The 24,598-nt window shown below is 39.9% G+C and overlaps 1 protein-coding gene across 3 annotated transcripts in view; it reads left to right on the forward strand.

Annotated features, from left to right (window-relative positions):
• LOC109463626 (E3 ubiquitin-protein ligase HACE1-like) overlaps window positions 1-24,598 on the forward strand; it is a 30,585-nt gene that overhangs the window by 2,273 nt on the left and 3,714 nt on the right. For 2 of the 3 annotated variants that reach the window (XM_019760482.1, XM_019760483.1), the window contains exons 3-24: window positions 219-308; window positions 2,312-2,416; window positions 3,064-3,139; window positions 4,120-4,230; window positions 4,645-4,698; window positions 5,411-5,493; window positions 6,224-6,320; window positions 7,776-7,877; window positions 8,809-8,915; window positions 9,956-10,106; window positions 10,842-11,018; window positions 11,793-12,042; window positions 13,413-13,650; window positions 14,577-14,645; window positions 14,877-14,964; window positions 16,834-16,945; window positions 18,358-18,455; window positions 19,092-19,179; window positions 20,062-20,211; window positions 21,185-21,246; window positions 21,684-21,818; window positions 22,720-22,851. In XM_019760482.1, coding sequence (XP_019616041.1) covers window positions 219-308; window positions 2,312-2,416; window positions 3,064-3,139; window positions 4,120-4,230; window positions 4,645-4,698; window positions 5,411-5,493; window positions 6,224-6,320; window positions 7,776-7,877; window positions 8,809-8,915; window positions 9,956-10,106; window positions 10,842-11,018; window positions 11,793-12,042; window positions 13,413-13,650; window positions 14,577-14,645; window positions 14,877-14,964; window positions 16,834-16,945; window positions 18,358-18,455; window positions 19,092-19,179; window positions 20,062-20,211; window positions 21,185-21,246; window positions 21,684-21,818; window positions 22,720-22,851 — 2,575 coding nt within the window. The remainder of the gene's footprint in view (window positions 1-218; window positions 309-2,311; window positions 2,417-3,063; window positions 3,140-4,119; window positions 4,231-4,644; window positions 4,699-5,410; window positions 5,494-6,223; window positions 6,321-7,775; window positions 7,878-8,808; window positions 8,916-9,955; window positions 10,107-10,841; window positions 11,019-11,792; window positions 12,043-13,412; window positions 13,651-14,576; window positions 14,646-14,876; window positions 14,965-16,833; window positions 16,946-18,357; window positions 18,456-19,091; window positions 19,180-20,061; window positions 20,212-21,184; window positions 21,247-21,683; window positions 21,819-22,719; window positions 22,852-24,598) is intronic. The other variant, XM_019760484.1, reaches the window with a different exon arrangement.

The raw sequence follows: 24,598 nt of genomic DNA on the forward strand, positions 1-24,598 counted from the left end.
AGTTGGGTTGGGAGTTGTCAGCTGCAGGTTATCGATGTTAATCTTGTTGAAGAATGTGACACTTCATATAGTTAGAACCCTGTTTTTCCATCAGTAATACTGCATTTTACCTCAGTCATAAGATTCAACCTTCTACATTAGGACTTTGAAAAAACAGTTTTGCTGCCCTGAAATTGCATTGAATGTCTTCATTTGAGCTGTATAATATTATGACACAGGTCAGTAGCAGATCTCATCAGCAGTTCCAGTTTTGATGTGAACTATGCTTTTGGGCGTGCCCAGAGGAACCTGCTGCACATTGCTGCCAAGTATGTAGAACATCATCTGTATTTCCTGTGTGTTATACAGACATGTAGAGTCTATATTTATCTTTGATCCTGTGGTTTAAGCTACGGTCCCAACTCGCCGTACCTGCTTCTGCGTGCTGTCTACGTGCACAAACGTGGGCAAACGTAGGGCATCCGTGCGTGGTGAGTACCACCTCTGTACGGAATCCTACGGATCTGGGAGCACGCAGATACGCCGTAGAACTTAAAGTGCATGTAAAACTTTTTCTACGTGCGGTCTGCGGATTCACCACCCGTGGGTGCGAGTACGAGCGATGTGCGTGCCCCGTACGTGCCGTGCGGAAGAAGCACGGGTGCATGAGTACGGCCTCCTTACGGTAAAGTTGCAATCGCACAGAGATTGTACCTTGTAAGCACGTACAACTCAATTACCTCTTGCGCAACGCACAATGCACGCAACCGCTCACGGCCAGACGTAACGTTCAGACCACACTCTTACACCTTGCGCAACTGTGCGATTGACGTGCGAGTGACGTGCGTCGACGCCACTCCTTCCCTACGTTTTCAGAAAAAAACGTAGCAGACGTAGCCTCAAAAAAAATGAATGGACAAAAAGCACATACGGCGGGTTGTGACCGTAGCTTTAAAGTGCTCATGACACCAAAATATGACCTTGGTTGATTGTAATTGACATAGCTAGTATTCCCTGGCTATCAGACACATTTACAATGTATATGCACAGTTCTCCTGTACATTCGAAATTCTAATACCCTTGGAAAAGTCAGCACAAGCCAGTCCTGGCAGGTGATTTGCATCTCTGCATTTTGTTTTTGCATGTCTATTTTTCCTGAGCTGATGTCACCCAGTGATAGCCTGGGTACCATCCTACTTGTATACCCGGGCTCCCACACTCGCTTCCCTAAGAAGGGAAGCGAGTGTGGGAGCCCCGGCATACAAGTAGGATGGTACCCAGGCTAACCCAGTGATGTCAGCTCAGGGAAAAGCACAGAAATGTAAAAATAAAACACAGAAATGCAAATAGAGATGCCCGAAATGGGCAATTGGGAAGCTTGCCAGAGTCTCCAAAAATTCACTTTTAGAAGGCCGTACAACTTACTACAAGCTCAATTCCTCAGTCATCATGATTGGAACAAACTTGAAGTGACTATATTGTATGTATACTTTGGATATTTGTATTATTACCTCCGGGGGAGGAGACATCCTTCCGCGGAAGGGTTTTGTGAGAGATTTAGATTTTCATGTTCGCAGCTGTTTCTCGCGTTTGGGTGGACGGATTATTTTGAGACTCGGTATATGTTTAAGCTATTGGGCTGTAGATGATGCACGTTCTGTTGTTTTTATTGTATATGTGTTTTCGGGCGTGACAATGGTGCCTTTGGTGGCCCCAAAACACCCCTTTGAGCGTGAAAGTGGTCGTGGCCGTTGACCTTTGGCGTGTTTAAGCTATTCTCGGTCTGGTCCACGTATATGACCCCTCACACAGAGGGGTGTCCGGTCTCCGTGAATTCTTTGTTTGAAACCCTATATAAAAATATACAATAAAAAGCCCGGAGGTATAAAATCTCAGATTTTACTTGTTTTACAGACTTTTTATGGTGTCATTTGGTCTTTAAGGACCAGGTCTCAAAATACTTTATTCTGCATGATCACACTGCTGTGCACCTGCACTCAGGTTTTAATGTAACCTGCACCACCCAGAATTTTTTTTTAAGTACGCATTGCACTGAAAACTGTCCAGAAACCATTGCCATTATTCTGTAGATGGTTCCTGCACAGCTCCAATTTTACCTACACTAACTTGCATACTAGTAATTAATTATGCAGGTGGCATTTTCAGACTTTTTTCCAGCCCTTGTATTTTCTGAAATTTCAAAACTTAAGTGAATTTCAATTGTAATTTATTCCTTTTTACTGTATACTGGTAGGGAAGATGATTTTGCAGTCACATTTTACAAACTGTTAATTGAGTACAGAATGATTCATGTCTAGTAACTGTCTAACAGCTGCGGGTCATTTGAATGCATGGTTCTGCTACTGAAGAAAGGTGCTGATGTCAACTACCAGGACATGTCGGGCTGCACGGCTCTGCACCTGGCTGCCAGGAATGGGTGAGTGTTCTCACATTGACCTGTATCAGACATGTGAGGCTGTATAGCTGTGCACCTGGCTGCTAGGAATGGGTGAGTGTCCTCACATAAAACCTGTGTCAGATGTGTGAGGCTGTACAGCTGTGCACCTGGCTGCCAGGAATGGGTGAGTGTCCTCACATAAAACCTGTGTCAGACGTGTGAGGCTGTACAGCTGTGCACCTGGCTGCCAGGAATGGGTGAGTGTCCTCACATAAAACCTGTTTCAGACGTGTGAGGCTGTACAGCTGTGCACCTGGCTGCCAGGAATGGGTTAGTGTTCTCACATAAAACCTGTGTCAGACGTGTGAGGCTGTGCACCCTTCTGATTGGTGGATTGTCTTAAGTTACAGGCATTCTGATTAGTCGATTCATGATAGTGCTTCTATTGGGCACTGGAGCTGATGAGAGATTTTAACTGTGCTCATTGTACTGAACTGCTAAGTCACGATCATGCTATAAGCAAGAGGGTTAAGGCGTCATAATGGAAACCTGAAACTTTTGGCTTAGGTTGCCCAGTGTGCAACCTGAGGAAAAGCAATTTTGAACCCTGCCCAGTGTTACAGTTGTTGAATACATGTTGTACTTACATGTTTATGTAATTGAGATTTGAAATTTTCATTTTTCAGTCAGAAGAAGTGTCTTGCCAAGCTCCTAGAATACAATGCAGATGTCAACATACGCAACAACGAAGGCCTAACCACGGTCAGTCTTTGTCTAATAACATCTGATAGCCGAAAAATTAATCAAAAAAATTTTTTTTGAAGTCCAGAAACAATATGATTATACATGTAATTTTCATTCAAAGCGGAACAGAAGCAGTGGCTGATTTTATTAGACTCACTTAGTTCCCCGATTCCTTACGTCTTCAAAATAGTTGAGTAATGCAAGCCTGTGATTTTTTATCCTAATTGATGATACTTTTAGGAATTAAACATGCACGCTTCTTCATCATAGTATTCTGGTATTGCTGATACACACACTTCAAAATTTTGTAATTAGTCCGCTGTATTCATTGATGAATGCACTGTTGTAATCCGTTGGATAATAACACCCTTTTCCTGACTATATTATGTGTTAGTCTCCACCAGACTCCCTTGCAGGCTGGCCGACTAACTCCCCTGGCCAGCTACATTCTTTTTTACGATCATTCTGTACTATTTAGTCTGGCAGACTAACTCCCCTGCAGGCTTCAAAATTAACTTTTCTTCCTATTGTCCCTGGCAGCACTGTCCCGAAAATAAATTTCAATTGTCCCAAATTGAGGATGAACTTTCCCAACCTGACTTTTGGATTTGAGGGGACTTTCCCAAGCCAAAAGCCAGGATGTGTGCCTGATAAACAAAAGAAGGGCTGACATTCGAATTCTGCACTGTTGATTTTTTTTCTGTTGTCCCAAAAATGTCCCAAAGTGTCTTTAAGTTGTCCCGGCCAAAATTTTAGTGGTCAGTGGCCATCAGGACACCATTAATTTCAAGCCCTGCCCTGGCCAGCTACAATATCGTTTTTATGATATTCTGTACTAATAGTCAGCCTGCAAAGGAGTCTGGTGGAGACTATAATTATTTCTGTTGCACCTCTTATGTAAGATGTTTTTTTAGCTTTAATTATCATATAGTATATTACTTAATATCAATTTTCAATCTTGTCTTGAATGTTAAAGCTTTCCTTTGTGTAATCTGTAGATCCACTGGCTGGCAGTGAATGGTCGGACAGAGCTCCTACATGACCTGCTGCAGCATGTGGAGAATGTGGACGTGGAGGTGGGAGACAGGAAACAGAATGTGGATGTGGAGGTTAGTGTACTCCGTACATTTACACGGAGTGTACAATGTACATTTAATGTCACTCTTTATTAGAACCATTATTAACTCTCAGTGGTTATACAGCCAGTTTCTACGAACCAATCCATCGGGTCAAAATTGTAACCGCAGGCGATTCTATGACCAAAGGAAACTAGCTACTGGACAGTTATTTTCTTCCTATACCAGGTCCTATTGCACAATGTTGAGAGTGTTGAAATGGCACTGTACAGTATCAGTTACACACCTCAGTAACCACTTCACTACCTATATACTCTCTTGTCCGCTAGAGTACTCAAAGAGATTTATCCCTCTACTAGTGCTAGTTGTCCCCTTCCAATGTAATAGTGAAATATTGTGTACAGGAGACATTTGACTGTCACATTCTTTTGTGTTTTTCCCATTCAGGATGCACAAGGCCAGACTGCACTTCATGTGGCATGCCAAAATGGACATAAGTCAGTAAGTTACAAGCTCTGAAACATATACTGTACATTCGCTCTCTCTTCTACTATTATGAAAACTACAATGTACATGACATGTTACCTTGACTCTAGCTTAAGAACATCTTCTTAGTCACCACTGTGAAGACATCTGTTACAAAATATTATGTGCAACATAGATTTTTCTTCATGTTTCAGTATACTAAAGTACGTTATGTCATAATCCATTCATTAGGTCAGGATGTTAAACCCTGGTCTACTGTTTATTGTACTTAAAAAGAGCTACATGTTGGGGATTTTACCTGGTACAACGAACCTGCATATACTGTACCTGTTTCTCTGTCACAAGTAGAAGAAAATTAGTAACATTCATAGAGTTCTTGAGAGCTAAACTAATTTCATGCTTGTTTAAAGTTGAAACTTTTGGTCCAACACAAAAAAGTTCTCTCACCTAGAGCTTTTATCCAGTCACCCTGGTCTTCCTCAGTAGACTGACCCAGTGAAGCTTGTCACGTGGCTTCTTTCTTTGAAGTGTGACGACAACACTGGGTCAAAGGTATCTGGTAGACGATGTCGGCCCCCGTCAGGGTGATGGGTCAGTCTACTGAGTGGCTGGTCGAAAGCTCTAGGTGAGAGAACTTTTTTCTGTTGGACCAAAAGTTTTAACTTTAAACATGTAACTACCACACAACTTTCATGATAATTTCATGCTTCCTTTCCCAACCTTGCAGACAGTTCTGTGCCTGTTGGACAATGGTGCAGACATTAACAGACCCAACGTGACAGGAGCAACACCTCTGTCATTTGCCTGCAGGTAATTAAGGGACAACAGTGGACTACAGTTGTATCAAACTTCATTATGGAATGTACCAACACACTCATGTGCTTTCATGCTAAAAGAAAGAAACATAAGTGTTCACTTTGATTTCACAAACCTGTCCAGCAATCTGCCTTGGTCACAACCCACCGTACGTGCTTCTGCGTGCTGTCTACGTGCAAAAACGTGGGCAAACGCAGGGCATCTGTGCTTGGTGAGTACCGCCTTCGTACGGAATCCTACGGATTTGGGAGCACGCAGACACGCCAGAGAACTTTAAGTGCATGTAAAACTTTTTCTATGTGCGGTCTACGGATTCACCACCCGTACATGCGAGTACAGGCGACGCGCGTGCCCCGTACGTACCGTACGTAAGAAGCACGTGTGAGTACGGCCTTCTTATGGTAAAGTTGCAATTGCACAGAGATCGTACGTTGTAAGCACGTACAACTCACCACTTGCGCAACGTATGATGCATTGCAACCGCTCACGGCGAGACTTGGCGTGCAGACCACACTCTTACACTTTGCGCAAACGTGCAAGTGACATGCGAGTGACGTGCGTAGACGCCACTCCTTCCCCATGCGCGTTTTCAGAAAAAACTTAGCAGACGTAGCCTCCCAAAAAATGTACGGAGAAAAAGCATGTACGGCGGGTTGTGACCAGGGCTTAAGATAATGTGTTTGTGACAGTTGTACACTAGTTGTGCTGTCTCTCTGTTCCCCAGTCATGGCCAGAGAGATACAGCACAGATCCTGCTGTCCAGAGGAGCCAAGTACCTGGGGGACAGCAACGGCTGTGCACCGCTAGAACTGGCTGTGCAGGTCTGGTCATTTACATTCTGTCAACCGCATATCAATCACAGTTATATAATATCGGACATCTCGCACACCACAGTGATCCTTCAGTAAGGAGCCACATACATGTAGTTCCTGTTTAGTTCTCTTTTATTCAGCCTGTTATAATTTTTTTGCCTCAGACTGTAAACTGGAAGAAGCAAAACTGGTCGTAACAGGCTGAGTGTAAATTGTATAAATGTCAACCATTCAATGGCATGTAATACTACTACAATGTATGTGTTCCAAATTTCTTACTGAGGGATGACTGTGGTGTGTCATATGCCCTTTTCATGGGCTCTTTACCATTTGTGACAAGGCGTTATTTGTATGGCAGCACCCATTGCACATTACAAACATCTGACATAGATTGGAGCTGTCCAAGTGCTGAATCAATGGTTATTGTGTGCTGTTGCCGGAAATATGATATTGGAATCAGGAATGGGGTATGCTGGAATTCCTGTTAACTACAAATTATGATAAAGAGAGAAATAACATTGTTCAAACCCTTTCATGTCTTCTTTTTTCGATCTTAGGCCACATCATCTTAATTTGTTGGTTCTAGGATTTTTTCAGAAAAAAACATAACAGGGCGAAAAAAAAGGATAAAAACAGACCAAGGCATCCTATGATAGCCCCAAATGGCATTATCATGAGGAGGGAGCCATGAAGTCAACATATGAGGCTGGTTTGTAACTCAAATGCTAAATTTCAAACATTTAATCAAACCACTGCATTCATAGATGGGAAAACTGTAACAACTCTGAAGAGAAGGGACCTTCTTTAACTGTTGGGACTAAAAGATGAGCATTTTGGAGTTGATTCAGAGGCTGAAATGTTGTTTTTTTTTGCAAATCAGAAAATGAAGCAGGCGAATCCGTGAACCAACAAATTGAATTGCTCTGGCCTTATCAAACAAGTGCTTTGGATGTACTACAGTAAGGCCACACCAAGTAAATTTTTTGCCTGTTCCTTGAAAAAAAAACAAGAAATTACGCTTCCTGTAACTATGACCAAAGAGTCACGACAGTGCCGCAAATAGGTTTGTACGGACCAAAGCTTAATTTATGAAGCATCAAGCAAGGAAATCATGACTTCCATTAGGAATTTAGTTTGGTACATGCTGCCACATGTGAAGAAACTTGCTGACCGCTCCATCTATCTCCCCAAAGCAAAAGACGACAACTGCTGTTCCACCTGATTTATTGCTGTTTTGATGATGAATAAAAGACTTCTTGCTTGTTACACTGTGTCACCTCATTCAATTTGTGTCCTAACATTTGTCGTCTCTTAGTATATTTCTAATCTAGGCATCTTTTGTAGGGCCCTTCTTGTTTTGTTTTTTTTCGCCCTCTCGCATTAGATTTAGGGGCTCCAAAGGACGTCATCCATAAAATTTACTTGGTGTGGCCTAACTGTGTAATTGTGTTGTATGCCTTACAGGGAGGTTACAGTGAAACATGTGAAGTCTTGCTGCAGCACATCCCCAGACTGTTTGAACCATTAATGCAGATGACTCTCAACACCAACATTAAAGAAGCCATGGTATGTCTCCTCTCTACATTGGTATCACTTGAGAGTGGATATTATTCAATAGAGATGTGCACGTGTGTTTAATTAAAGTTGAAACTTTTGGTCCAACACAAAAAGTTCTCTCACCTAGAGCTTTCGACCAGTCACTTTGGTCTTCTTCAGTAGACACCCAGTGAAGCTTGTCACGTAGCTTCTTTGAAAAGTGACGTCAACACTGGGTCAAAGGTACAAACTGTATCTGGTGGAGGATGTCGGCCCCCGTAGCGGTTAAGTAAAGGGTGATGGTGATGTAAATGAGATAGAGATACATTGATGTCATTTAAAAACATCCAATACAACTTCCAGGTAGTAAAATTGGACTTTCCAAGTCACCTCTCTGGTCATCTTTTTAGTAAGTTGAATCAATCCTATCCCATGGCATACTGATATCTGTGAGGTAAAAATGATGTCACTGAATCAGATGGAAAACAGTTGTATCATGGTATGCTGGTTCTAGCTATTTACACATGTATTGGTGGTACCCAAAAAGAAAGTTATGCCAGCCCTGAAATTTCAAAACCTTCAAGAATGAAATGATGACAAAATATGCTAAGGAATGGCAGTAACATCCGTGTCCATAATATCACCATGGTCCATAATATCGCCACCTTGAGAAATAGTGTGCTTAAAGATATTTTTACTGCAACATACCCTAGGTATGTACATTTGATGTGTGAAGGAGTGCATACCAAAAGTATGTTGCAGTAAAAATATCTTTAAGCACACTGTTTCTCAAGGTGGCGATATTATGGACCCTGGTGATATTATGGACACAGATGTTAAATGTCAACATCAGATAGATTTTTTCATCCAGAATATTTTTTTTCTTTTGCTGCCCTGAAATTGCATTGTATGCCTTTAAAGTACATTCTAACTTGAAATTCTTATTTTGTTGCCTCCACAGTTGTTCAAAGTGCTGGCTTTTATTTGCCAGAGTTCTGTGTCCCAACATCACATGATCCTGGTCAGTGTAGCAGAGCTGGCGTCAGCCGCTGGACACAGACTGCTCAGGTCAGATTCTTGTTGGCGTTTCCTCATTTTGCATCATTTTCGGTAAAACATACTGTGCGTGCGCTAAAGCTGTAACGTTAGATGTTTTGCGCATAGCACTTCTGGTACAATGTCTCGTTTATGGTCATATTTGCATATTTGTTTATTTGTTAATTTGTTTATTAGAATTCACCACAAGTACAAGCATACAAGTGGAAGGGAGGACAAAACAGGTGTATTGACACCTTTACAAGTTGTCCTCCCAAACACAACAATATAATACAGAGTACAAATTACAATGTCGAACAACTGGTGACATGAAATACAAATTCCTACAATAACATACAATAGTCATAAAGATACAATACAATACACTGCCAAAAATATCATTCATAATATACAATTGTAATAATATTAGAAACTAGTTAGAATACTAATAAGGCCTTAAAGCTGTACAGGAGGCACACCCACAAGATATTCAAGGACAACGTTCCATCTGTAGTTTTCAAATCTTGTGTTGGAAAAGATTTTGTCTGCAACTGGAAAAAGTCTGATGCAACGTTCAGACAAAACATCCAATAAACAGTAAAAAGTTTTGTGCAGGCACTGTACGTTTTGCCAAGTTGAACGTGCTCATAACCAGTTATAACCACCTTGAGGTGGTGGAAGTACAGTTGGAGCACACTCAATAGATATCTTTACTCAATTTTAATGCTTGAATTGATATGTATGGCACCTCTTGCACATTGCAAACATGTACTTCACAATAAAGACTCTACTTTGACAGAGATTGGTGCTGTCCAGGTGCTGAATCAATGGTTATTGTGTGCTGTCGCTTTCACTCTAGAAATGATATTGGAAATGGGATGGGGGTACACTAGAATTACTGTAAACAATTAAGAGAGAAATAATTAATTCATAATTAATTAACAACACATCTATTGAATGTTTCCCTACTGTATTTAGTGGCCACTCTACAATAGTTGCAGAAAAAAAATGAAACAAAACATTTTTTTAACACCTTCATAACTCTTTAGTCTATTTTTCTTTTTTTCTTACAGTGTGTCCAGTAACTATGAGGACCAGGTTGTTAGTTTCCTGCGCTGTGTGAAGATGCTGTGTCGGCTGTACCGGCTGGCCCCGTGTGAACACAGCGCGAAGGACAGCTACACAGCATCCAGGAATACTGTTCCAATGGCAACTGTCTTTCGGGTGAGTAACTAACAGTTGGCATCTTTAAGATTGGCTGCTCTTTCTTCATGATCAGACAGCTCTATTTTGCAATACAGCCCTATGTTGGTATATATATATATATATATATTATATATATATGTTCTATTTTACATGTATAACCCTATATTCTAAAGGGTTAGGGTTGTCAAAACATATATGGGTGTTGGAATGTATTTGTATCAGAACATACCGTACAGATCTAAAATGTCATCTGCACAAGTGGAAATCATGATGAATATTGTGCAAAACATGATCAAAAAGTGTGCATTTCTCAATTGAAGTATATGCAAATCTTTTAACTTTTCTTTTTTATAAATCATGTTTATTTCTTAATATGTAAAATGTGTGTACATGCAGATATCTGTGTAATGCTGTGTGGTTCTGTGTTTTGGTTCTGTTTAGATAAGTAACCACACACAATCACAACTAATTAGACTATAAGTGAACACTTTTGCACAAGTTTTGTCCACATGTTACACAGCTTTAACACGACTTTATATCAAGATTTACACTAATATGTATGAACATGATAATGTATACAATGATAACATGTTGGAAAGGGATTGTAATTGATGATGAAATTAATATAGAGTACAATTTCACATCAACAATTCACATCATTTCTATGTACGGATCATGCCATCAAAATTGTACTATTTTTACATTATTGTGAAAGTAGGAAACTTTAAATACCAACCTGTCCTCCCCATGTAGCCACTAGAACTGCTCTGGAAGTCCCTGGAGGAATGGCTGCTCCTGATTGGTTCGGAGCTGAACAGGGCCAAGACAGCGCCCAGTAAGTGCAGTAAAGGTCTGGGTGAGGAGGACAGCCTACAGGACACTGATGAGATCGCTACAGCACTCATCGCTGACAGACTGTCACTTCACGAGGTCAGTCAGTAATCATCTTCATCAAGTATCACCGTGGATTCGCCTCATTTTTTTCTGATTTGCAAAAAAAAAAAGATTCTGGTTCTGAATCAACTCAAAATTGCTTATATTTTGCCACCAACCGTTGAGGAAAGTCTTATTCTTCCTAGTTGTAAAAGTTTTTTTCCATCCATTTATCGATGCAGTGGTTTGATTAAAACTTGAAAATTCATTGTCAAAATTCATTCATTAACCCAGCCTTTTGTGTTGACTTCATGTCTCCTATCATTGTATTTTTGGCTATAACAATACCTAGACCTGTTTTTTTTCTCCCTGTCGCTTCATATTTTTTATGAAAAAATCCAAGATCCAACAAATTAAATTGGTGTGGCCTTATTAATGATAAGATGAATGCCAAGAGCTATTCGATACTTTACAATTAGACAAGATATGTAAGAAAATGTCAAAGCAGGACATGTTTAAACACTTGATGTCATACAAGAACGAATGTACAGTAGACAAACAAATAGTATGTATTTATGTTTCCAAATGTTTCAAAAAGAGAGAAGAGAGGGCAACTAACAGTAGATGATAGGTAGTTTATAGTATTATTGTAATGTATAGATTCCTAGCACTTTGCATTAGAATATAGCGTACCAGTATGGAATATTCAATGACATGTTTTACATACTGGATATCCTCTTGTGCATTTAGCCCATCTGGGCAAGAACATGCAATAAAGATGCATATCATTATCATATCATATTATTAATTGCCCATGGTGTTGTTTGCTAGGATGACCTGCCAGGAGAGATGACCTTGAGCTCGTCTCTCCAGAGTTTGACCTTGGGAGGATCAGGAGAACTGAAGGATCACATCGTGGAGGAGGAGGATGAAGCTGAGACAACAGTCCCTCCCCAGGACGGCAAGTCAGACACATCTACTGACCAGTCAGCCGGCAGACCGGGGACAGTGGAGGCAGCAGGGGCTGACCAGGAGGTCAAGTTGTCTGGAACTGACTCCCAACAGTCAGATTCTGTACAAGGTACATTTATTTGAATGCAAGCTCATCTGTGTTCGCGGTAGAATCCATAGTTATAGAGTCGAAGCTTGTTCCAACACAAGGAAAGAACTCACCATAAATTTTTGGTTGATCTCGTCAACCTTCGTCAGATGTGTGGTGCAATCTCTGACTTTCCGGAAGTCAGTTATGACGTCAGGAGTGCATCAAAAGTGGCGGGAACAAGGAACAGTTATAGGCTCTTACCTGTAAATACATTAACTGTTATAGTAAGGCTCTAGTCAGGTCAAAATTTTTCCTGTCAGCCCAGATTTATGATTGGAGCCAGGGGGAGTGCCGATGGTGGTCACAATGAAGGGGGGTCCAAGGGGCATGCCTCTCAGGAAATTTAGAATTTTAAGCAATTTTTTCACACATTTTGAGAGGCAAATTATGAGGTTGAGAGTGGTAGTCGGTGGTCTTTTGAATGTTTTTATGTCTTTACCCAGGATTTTTTTTATTTTATCATGCAGGATGACTTTTCGTTTTAAAAAAGTTCCATCACACATCACAAAGGTCCAGTAATTGACAGAAAAACAGCTCTGGCTAAAGCCCTGAGTCATATACATGTATGATATTGGAGGTTTTTTTTATACAACCAGCTTGCTAATGTTTGGATGTCTATCAGACACCTTCCTCAGAGCTTTTGACTTGAGTACAGCTACTCATTGTCATATGTAGCCGATGTAGTTGGCACTTCAATTTTTGCACCGAAATCCCATTCCCAAATGTGGATAAGTTTGTTTGTTTGTTTGTTTCGCATAACCGTTAAACCATCTTTAGGCGTAACACACCAGTTTAATTTGAATGTACATGTACGCACATGTACAAGCTGCGTAAGACCGGACTGTAAGGTTTGAACCACTCACACCGGGAAGGTCCCCTACTCTTTTCGATAAGTGCTATGGGTTCTTTAACATGCGTGGGGTGTAGCTCTCCCAAACACGGGACCTCCACTTAACATCCTATCCGAGGGACGTCCCTAACCGAAGCTAGGTAGCACGTCAGCAGAACGTACTGTGCCTGCGTGAAACCCTGATTTTTCACGGTTTTCGTTGAATATTTGGTCAACATTGCATCAGAATTTTGCCTGTTGCAGACGATATCTTTTCCGACATAACATTTGGAAGCTACAGATGGGATGTTAACCTTATATACGCGAATACAACCTTATATGAGACGTTCTGCCGAAGTGCTATGTACGGTACATTATGTGTTTCGCGCAGGTGCAGTACATTCTACCAAGTTGAACGTACTAAGCTAGGTACTCATTTCCACCTGACGAAAATTTAATTTGTATCCCCCATTGTCTCGGTTTATCACTGGGGTTGACTTTCTTATCTACACATGTACAGGTGGAGTCCTGTTCAACACAAGCTCACACGACATTCAAGGACACCATTCCACGGCCGTGAGAGGTCACCGGAGGTCACGGTCGCGTACGTACAGCAGCTCCAGCAGCCGGGGCACCAGTCCGCCCGGCTCGACCTCGCGGTCCCACAGCGCGCAGGACGTGGTGGCAGCGTGTGCTGACAGGGTGTGTGCCGTCATACAGGCCTTCTACAACTGCTGCTCATGCCACACACCTCAGGGGTAGGGTCTGATCCCTCAGCTTTTATGATTTTTAAATATGATTGATTATGAGAAATGTAACATTTGCAAAGCAAATGCATAATGTTTACCTTGCATATGGTCCGCTCTGTTAATTCTTACTCAAGCACATTCACACAATGTATAATATGGTCAGACAGGAGTCTAAATTCCTCCTGCTATGAAAAATGCAACATGATGTAACCCGACACTAGTTACCATGATGGCAACAGACAGTCTGATCAAGTCTCCTGGTCTCCTTTTTGGTTTGAAGGAGAAGAAGAAAAAACAGAGCAAAAACAAAATGTTTTCCATCGGTAAACATGATAATTTATTATACTATTACTTTTGTATTAGTCATTATAATTAATATGATATGTCATGTACTTCTGTGTAAAGCCCATCACACATACATGTACATGTAGCCAAATGTGGCTTCCCAAATACTGCCAAACTCCAACCAAACCATGGTTAGGAGTTGCTCAGGAGCAAGGTCAGCTGTGTACATTATAGTTGGCTGATGTTCGGCAAGGTCAGCTACTGTTCTGCTACACCAGCGGAATGTTTCAAAATGTTTAAAACATTTGGATGTGGATGGGAGGTTTGAACATGGTTTGCCTCCTGTTCAGGAGTGTTGACAGCCACTCCACGGAGTAGGGCGAGTCCAATGGTGTTAGTTCTTAGTCCAGGAGTAGGTCAGCAGTGGTTGGGGCATAATCGGCAGTCAAATGTGACTCAAATGTAATTCAGACTTGATTTGATTCATAATTATCAAAAGATATAGGCATGTCCTAAATCTGGTCAGACTGCTCCTAAACTTTAGCCAACCTTGGTTGGTTGGTTGGAGTTCAGGGGAATGTTCAGAATGTGTGACAGGGGCTTAATATTAAGCTTTTATAATGGATTTTTGTTTTTTGTTTTGATTCCAGTATGACGTCTCCCCGGTTCATAGAGTTTGTGGTCAGGCATGACGCTGTTCTGAAGTTCCTGGTAACAAGGTAGGGGACATTACACTGGGTAAAGAAGAGTGTTCACAGTTGAAAAACAAATATTACTGGTCAGTTACCAACTGTATTGAAATTTAGGAATAGATTTACATGCATTGTATCTCCAGGAGTGGCAAGAAATTTTTATAATTATAATAAATGTTTGTTGTTCCCTTCTGATGATTTTAAACTTTGAACCTTCCGCTTCTGTATAACGGTGCTTTACCTGTTCCCATCCTGCAGAAATCCTAAGATCATCTTTGACCATTTCCACTTCCTACTGGAATGTCCAGAACTCATGTCCAGATTCATGCACATCATTAAGGCACAGGTAAGTTCAAGGTCAGGGAAAATCCAGATAACACTTCAGTTATCTGTAGTACTGTTATAACTGATTGTATATCACATGACTGTATGTATTATATAAACTACATGTACATTGTACTTTGTATATTGTAATAGAATGCCCAGATTATACCCCTGGCAATGAATAACAATGTGACAGTTCATTGACATCATATTTATAATTTGTTTTAAGCTAGTAATACATGAAACTCACATACAACTTTTAATTAGTAATTATCATCTTTTATGCAGATGAAAATTACACTTTCAATATTCCTGTCTACCAAAAGTGCATTTTTGATACTTGTCAAATTTTATTAATATTTAAACTCATATTAAGACATAAGAAACCTTTATTAGCATTGACAGAATTTGCAAAAGTCTGAATTATTGCTAATTTACAAATACAATAAATCACAATATCATGGAAGACTAAAAACCTTAAGAGAAAACATTCATATAATTATGTTGTCATTCAGTTACATTACTAGTTTTTATGATTACAAATGTTCAATTTTTAAAATCAAAAAATATACATAGAATACATAGTTACAAATTACCGGTTTAGAGATTTATTATATAGAAATGTTGACTAGTGCTGCATACCGGTTCACTGGACTAGTAAAAATGTTAAGGTTCAATAATATTATTCCAAAAAAACCTAAAAGTCAAGAACCGAGTCCGGACTTATTACCATAAAAGACCATTTCACATACCCCTTTTCTTTCCAAACCACCTAAAACCTTCCATAGATTGCAAAATCTTTGCTGCAAAATGAAGAAAATATTGCCACCGGGCATCATCAAGCACCGCCCTCCATATTATGTGGTCACAGTTTCACCCAGACAGCATTGCAAGGTTGCCAACATGCAGTTTTGTATATGCCATGGGTTTAGGTCCGGACTTGTAAAGAACCTAAACCTCTGGACTTGAATCCGGACCTGAACCTAAATGTGGGTTTAGGTATGCATCACTAATGTTGACTGGTATAGGAAGGATTGACTCAGTCTCTCAGTTCAGCATTTAGGCAGTGATCGATGAGAGGTGGTTGACTTTTTCTGAGTGTCCTTTCTGTTACTTCCTTCCTGTCACTATGATCCAGGATTTGATTATTCTGCTGCTTTTGTCCCTGTCACAGTTTTTATTATAGTATAATAATTATGTTTTCTTAGTAAAAGGTTGAACTTTATTCCAACACACAATTGTACAGGGATCAAATTTTCAGCGACCACTGTCACCTTCATCAGGATAATTAATGACCAATCACTTCACAACGTGAACTCGCGAGAATTACGGTTTACTAACACGTGACCTTATTCACACGAGATTTTACTGATACGTGACGTAAGAAATTGATCAAAAGTGTCAGGGAGTTTATATCGTCCACCATCTCTATTAAGTGAAGGCTGAAGTACTCTGATATATACATGACAGTAAATTGTATGGCCTCCTTAATGCCTCTTAAAAAGTAGTCCTGTTCAGTGTCCAGTATTCTCACTTTGTCCAAAGAGACGGAGTGGCCCGGTGGTATTATGTTTTCTCATGACTTAGCTTATTTTATTTTATTTTAATTTGATTGTAACGATACAATACACTGGCCACCCAGGCAGCATAGCTGATTTCGGGCGCCAAACAATACTGTAACAAAGATTAAACATACACAATATAACATACTAATACAGTAAACTAACAAGTATAAGGTTAAGCTAAAATCAATCAGTTAACAATATAAAAATACAACAGACTTAAGTACCAAGCATAATAAAGTACTCAATCAAGATAATCATGATTTACATAGATGGCCAAACCTTTGCATACTGGATAGAACATAACTTGTGTTTTCCATGATTTCTAGGACTTCACTGCCCGTCGAGAGTGGTTTTATGAGAACCTCCACCCTCAGACAGGAGACAGAGACCTGGTACACAGGCCGCCCAGTGAGGATGACGTACTGCTTATAAACAGAGGTTGGCTTAATATACATTGTGAAGATAACTAAGAGTAAATGACCCACCTTGAGGTGTATATGTTGTGATAATGCCTTGTCAGTTGCTACATGTATATATAACCACTTATGATTAAAACCACCAAGTGAGTGTAGTGAAATGTATTCAAATTGAAATTTTCAATTTCACAACTGTGTTACAGTTACTGTTTAATGTACTAACTTTTTATCATATAGCTGGGTGACGTTGACCAATCAGAAGGCTTCATTCCACATTCCTTATGACGCCGTAATGTCACAAATAGAGTCAAACTTGGGACATCCCAATCCATACATTAATTCAATAATCACCCTCATATGACCTCGGGTGACCCGAAAAGAACACGATTCTGTTCAAAAACATAACTTATGTTTCAATGACGTGGAGTGACTCCCATAAGAACAACTGCTCCCTGCCAATGACCCAAATAGAACACGACCCTTCCCCTGTGTCCTCAGGTGACTCCATATGGAACATATGTTCTATTTATATTTCAGTCCATACCATGGTATGGATGAAATATATTGTGTTCTCTCATGTTTCTTCTCCTCCTTCTTCTTCTTCTTCTCCTCCTCCTCCTCCTGCCAAACAGTCAAACGGATTCAACTCCGCCATCATTCACCTAAATGACTTGAAATTTGGCACGGAGGTAGAGTGGGCCAATACCCCCAGGCGTTTTTTTCATTTTTTTGATACATGCCTTTGAAAAATTTTTATGAAGGTTTTTTGGGGCATTTTTCGCCAAAAAATGGATTTTTGGATCCTGAGCCCTGGTTTTACAACCAAATGATCTGAAATTCGGTATAAGGGTACCTTGAACATGTGTCTACAGAATAGCAGTCACATATTTGGCATAAACCACTTCCAAATGACTCATTTGGGGGACTTTAATGGCTATTTTCAGCAAAAAAAGGGCCAAAAGTGCTATATATACCCGTTCCATGTTCTATCTAAAGAATGTCCCGTTCCATCTGCCTTGGCCATGGAACATGTGTTCCATTGCGGGTTACCTGAGGTCACATTGCACGTAAGTTGTGTGTAATGACCCACACATTCAATTTTATGTGCCTAAGACCTTCAAAATGTATCAAATCTCATCATTGTTAGTATTTGCATACCTGTAATAAGATTAGTAAAGCTTTCGAGATTCAATGTGCTTGTTCTTGCATCTTTGTTCTCAATTACATAGCTACTAATATTTAATTCATTTATTTGAGAATCTTTGCCAGTTTTACACTGGGGTAAGTTTGGAATAGTCCACTTTTGCGTGGGCGGGAGATGGACTGAAATATGCTGTATTTGCTCCCAAACAAATGTCGGCCTCTCTAGTTTATGTTATTTTATTATCATTGCTCTGATCATACATCAAGTATTTTGATTTTTGTCCACCCTAGAACAAGTGTTTGACAGCAGCTGTAAGATTGTTACCAAGATGAACAGTGAGAAACTCAAGGAGAACATTGCAGTCAAGTTCAGTGGGGAGGAGGGAATGGTAAGTGAAGTTATATGAGGTATTTTAGGCCACACCAATTTAATTTATTGGTTAACGGATTTTTCTAAAAAAATAATGGAGCGGGCAGGCGAAAAAAATATAAAAACAGGCCTGGGCATCCTATTATGGCCCAAAATGGTACGATAGGAGCCATGAAGTCAACACACCAGGCTGCTTCAAAATTTAAACAATGAATTTTGAACATTTAATGAAACCACTGCATTGAAATATGGAATAACTGTAACAACTATGAAGAAAAGGACTGTTCAACTGTTCAGGGCAAAATATGAGCATTTTGCAGTTGATTCTGAACCAGAATCTTTTTTTTTAAGTGCAAATCAGAAAAAAATGAAGCGGGCAAATCCGTTAACCAAGAAATTAAATTGGTGTGGCCTTATAACAGCTTTCTTGACATATGTGATATTTTGGACTAGTAGTGTGTCACACATCGAGTGATGTGTTATATTGTCTACATTTGTACTTCAGGATATTGTTAGTAGGGTCTGGGTAAATTATTTTAAAATCTTTCATCTTGGTCTTCTCCCCCTTCAAATTCTAAAGTTCAAAATTTTAAGTTTACCGGTATCTTATCTTGTATATCCAGTCCTGACTGATAATAATAAATGTGTGTTTCAGGGTCAGGGAGTGGTGAGAGAGTGGTTTGACATCCTGTCCAAAGAGATTCTCAACCCAGACTACGCACTCTTCACCATGTCTGCTGATGGTTGGTCAGCAATTATCATTCTGTCAGTGTTGTTGAAAGAGTTTAGTAATTAGTAAAAAATACATGGTGTAAAGGGGAGCTAAACTTAAAATTGAAAAGCATGTATTACAACTTAGCAATGTACACTGATGAATATACCCCAAAGTCAAGATCTTACTATTCTTTCCTGCTTTACTTGTATAATGTCATTCAGTTGATCATAGTTCTGTAGTAGTAGAAGTGTAGAATTTTTCCCACCATTTGAAACTCCCTTTAAGGTACTAATAGCAAGAGTTATCCATCACCATTTCAGGAGTTGCTCTAGCTGATGCTTTCATCATAGTCAAATGACATCTGTTTGCATTACTGTAGCTTGCTGCAAGGTGGTACTTTAAAAAGTATGCTGCTGCAGTTCTACATGCAGGCCTCGTAATTAATGTTGTCCCAAAGGCCACCGATCACCAAAATTTAGACTGGGACAATGAAAAAAACACTTTGGTGCATTTTTGGGACAATAGAAACTTAACATCAGAATGTCAGCCCTTCTTTTGTTTATCAGGATGCATCCTGGCTTTTGGATCTGGAAATTATAATCCTGAATTTCCTGTCTACTCTGCACCTGGGAGTGAACATGAGAAAAATAATGTTGACTTCAAGTTAAAGTCATACAATAATTCTCAAAAAAGAGATTGGGAAATTTCATCCTCACTTTGGAACAATTGAGATTTCGTCTGTAGTAAGACGACGTAGACTCGCCCTGGCAGGGCATGTTGTTCGTAGTAACGAACCAGCTGGTACATGTAGACTAGTACAATGGTATGTGCGTTTGCATGGAACATGGGTCGGAATTAGGACCTCTCCCATTACATGTAATAACTGACTACATGTATCTGTGTGTTACAGGTAGTACCTTCCAGCCCAACAGTAACTCAGCTGTGAACCCTGACCACCTGAACTACTTCAGATTTGCTGGAGGCATCATGGGCCTGGCTCTGTACCACAGACAGCTGCTGAATGTGTACTTCACTCGCTCCTTCTACAAACATATCCTAGGTAGGTGTCTTTCTACATGTATATCAGCTTCTTAGTGGTCTTTATTTCGATGTTCAGTTCAGTTCAGTTTATTTCGCACTTTGAAACAAAATGTAACAATACAAATATACAAGAATATATAAATGAAATGTAACAGTGCAGGGAGGCTGGAAGCATAAAATGCTTATGAGGAGGCCTCCCTTCATAACGTGATTGACAATTCAAATAAATCGGATAAATAGGAAATAACTTAGGTAACGGGTAAATGAAACAAAACAATAAAATACAATACGAATTACAATTATACTATCTACAATAATGAAAGTAGTAATGAAAGTAGTAAACAAGGAAACATGTCTAGTCAGTGAGGGTCCTAATAGAAAACAGTGTGCTGTAAGAACATTGCCACCCTGAATTTTGCAATAAATAATGATTGCCTGAGTGCAATTTAAAACAAATATTCTTTAGGATCTGAGTATAATACTTGCAGACATAACTAGGTTTGGTAGGTATGCTAAAAAAATATAAATCATAAAGATGACAGCCTCAGTTGTTGACCTAGCACATACACGAAGCCAAGCCAAGAAGAAGAAGATAAGTTTGACCAAAACTTTGTAATACGCTTTAACAATAGTGCTTATTCTCAAACTACATGTACTGCATGACATACGGCGGGATTGTACAGAAATCCCATCGTAAGTAAATTGTGCCATGTAACATCTGTGTCCATAATATCACCAGGGTCCATAATATCACCACCTTGAGAAACAGTGTGCTTAAAGATATTTTTACTGCAACATACTTTTGGTATGCACTCCTGCACACATCAAATGTACATACCTAGGGTATGTTGCAGTAAAAATATCTTTAAGCACACTATTTCTCAAGGTGGCGATATTATGGACCCTGGTGATATTACACTGTCAGACGTTACATGTACAAGTATGTGGATGTAGCTTTGTTTAAATGTTGGATTCAAATTTTTGTTCTCCAGGCATCCCTGTGAACTACCATGATGTCGCCTCTATTGACCCAGAATATGCAAAGAATTTACAGGTTTGTGTTATTTTTTTGTTTTGTACCATAGATTTGACAGAAGAACAGTTTCTTTATTATATCTAGTATTCAGCACACTAAACGAAATAAAGTCATTAAAGAAAGGCACTTACATTGTACATGTAGTAACAACCAGATAGGATTTTTATAGAACTTCATGCACTTGTGTCACTAGCCTCTGTACACTTGAAGAAGCCACACAGGCAAAACCGGTGTGTGACAGGCTGAATAAAAGTTCTAAACGGGAACTATGCGGCTCCAGATGTCTTACTGAGGGACGACTGCGTGTGCAAGATGTCGGTAGCTTGAGGAATGAATCCCCTCTATATATATACAACAACCAGATAGGACTTCATGAAGTTGGACTGTACAGTACAGAGATTTTGTACTTTGTGCTCAATTGATAATATTATATTAATTGACTTTTTTTCTCTCAGTGGATCCTGGACCATGACATCAGTGACCTTGGGCTTGAGTTGACCTTCTCAGTGGAGACGGACGTGTTTGGAGCGATGGAAGAAGTGGAGCTAAAACCTGATGGCAAAAACATCCAGGTTACAGAGGCTAACAAGGTCAGCAGTAGGAAATAATGGTTATATGCCACTAACTTACATGTACCTTTGGGACATGCCCATAGCCAGGGGGTTCGGAAGAACCCCCCCACAAGGCTCAAAGGTCCACTTTTTGTCCACTTTTTATCTAAAGGTCAAAGATTTTTCTTTAGATGGACTGATTCGTATCACCAGTGGGGCTGGAATCATATAAAAACTGCCTACTTTGTCATTGAATAAAAATTTAAGTTATCTCTGAATTTTTCTTTAAAATCCTCTCAAAAATGCAGGAAATGCCATTTCAGAAGGTTGATTTTTTCAAAATTTTCCGGGGGAGCATACCCCAGGACCCCCCTAGGAACCTCGTGCCTACGGCGCTCGATGGTCCCTCAGACACTGGAAACAACCTCCCCAGTCAAAATCCTGGCTACGGTAGTACGCTATGTAGAAGAACTGACTTATGAATCAAAATGTTGTTTGATGAGTTAATGATTATATCAGATTCACATTAATGTAAAAGGTAACATTATTAAGATTATGATACTGTCTATGATTACCCTTTTTTTAATCATAGAAGTTCATCTGTGTTGCTACTTAATAATCATACACAACACACAAGAATCAAATTTTGAACAACTTCATCTGAGCATAATGATTGACTAATCACTTCCGAATGTTAAACTTTGTAGAACTTTATTCATATAGGACCTTTAGTTATGGATAATGTAATAGGATGTCCTGATGAAGGCTAAAGTGATTGTTAAAATTTTTTTAGCCTTGTATTGGGATAAAGTTAAGCATGGCCCTGTGTTGGAATAAAATTAAGCATGGTACTATATAATGTATATTATTATATGTAATAACTGTATATGTTTTACATTCATCACGAAGTCTGTTAATTTCATGTTGTCTACTGTTTCAGGCTGAGTATGTCCAGCTGGTGACAGAACTGAGGATGACCCGGGCCATCCAGCCTCAGATCAACGCCTTCCTGCAGGGATTCCACGCCTTCATACCCTGTTCACTGGTGCAGCTGTTTGATGAGTATGAACTGGTAAGTACATCTAATGGCATGCCAATGTATAAGTGGTTGCCTTTAAAAAGAAACTCTCCGCATTTATGTACAACAAATTTTGCCAAACTTACAGTTTAGACCAACCTTGTACGTGGCAGTTATCTTGTGGTTGCGCTACTTGTCTGGCCACAAGACCGCGCTAACTGTGATATCACTGCTGGCTATATAACTGTTGTTATCTGTTGACTCAAATCAATAACTCTCACAATGTTTTTAGTTGATTTACCTTGTAGTTCTAAGTTTATTCATTTGTTTCTCAAATTGTATTACGTGATTTGATTACTTTTTGTATTGTTTTGTCATTTTATTGGTATGGCGGCTTTGAAAAGGGGTTTCATGTCAGAAACACCTGTTTCGCCATCCACATTGCATATTGTACGTGGTAAAACTTAATATATAAATAAATAAATAAAAGTCAGAGTCATTGAAAAGTCTGGTGTGACCATTACATTAGAATGGATACTTTGTCGTGTAGCATTTGTACACCATGGCACAATGGCCAATTTGAAAGTGGAAAATTAATTAACTTAAAGGCAAAGTCAAGAGCACATTTTCAATAGACCACATTTTAATTGATGTAAACCTAATTTGTAAAATTTTAAGCACTGAACAGATTAACAAAGAGTTGAACTATTTATGATCCTGTTAAGCGTCGGTCACAACCCCCCGTGTGTGCTTTTTGTCCATAGTTATTACATTTTATTTGGAGGCCACGTCTGCTGAAAACGTAGGGAAGGAGTGGCATCGACGCACGTCACTCGCACGGTTGCGCAAGGTGTAAGATTGTGGTCTGCCAGCCACGTCTGGTCGTGAGCGGTTGCATGCATCATTCGTTGTGCAAGTGTTAAGTGAGTCGTACGTGCTTACAACGTACGGTCTCTGTGCGATTGCAACTTTATCATAAGGAGGACTTACTAGTACTCACATATGCTGCTTACGTATGGTACAAGGCTGTATCTCCTATGTAGGCTGAGGCAGTTTCACCTACCAACACACGACTTGGTTACTGTTTACACGAGTTTCGTACGGCCGGTCCTGGAGTATGCAACACCCCTGTGGCACCCAGGCTTAACGTCCAGTCAATGGAGAAAGATAGAGAACATCCAAGTGCGGGCAACTAAGATCATCCTCGGCAACACCTTTCACAGCTACTCTGCAGCATGTGAAGCACTACAACTCCAGAAACTCGAAGACCGACGTGTCTCTCTGTGTCTAAAGTTTGCCCAGAAGCTGTACAAGTCTGAACAGTACAGACACTGGTTTCCTCGACTTCGGGGAGAGATCAGTGGGAGGGAAACAAGACAGAACAAAAAACTAGACCAATTGCCAGCACGCACAGCAAGATATGTGAAAAGCCCGTTGCCTTATCTCGTCCAGCTTTTATTAAACAGCACTCTGTAATGTAATCCTGTAATGTACATGCCGTTTTTTAATGAGGTTGGTATTTTAACTTTTAGTCTTGTATTGTAAAAATGTAATGATTATATTGTCACAATATGTTTTTATACAATGTACGGGACATGTAATTCAGCCTTCGGGCTGTGAGGTGTTTCAAATAAAACCCGCATTATTATTATACCCGCATTATTAAATGTACGTACGGGGCACGCGCGTCGCCCGTATGGGTGGTGGATCCACAGACCGCATGCAGAAAAAGTTGTACATCTACATGTATGTTGTGTGTGCGTGCTCCCAAATCCGTAGGATTCTGTACGGAGGTGATACT

The sequence above is a fragment of the Branchiostoma belcheri genome, unplaced genomic scaffold (assembly GCF_001625305.1).
Source record: "Branchiostoma belcheri isolate BF01 breed outbred unplaced genomic scaffold, Haploidv18h27 scaffold129, whole genome shotgun sequence".
Classification (NCBI taxonomy): domain Eukaryota; kingdom Metazoa; phylum Chordata; class Leptocardii; order Amphioxiformes; family Branchiostomatidae; genus Branchiostoma; species Branchiostoma belcheri.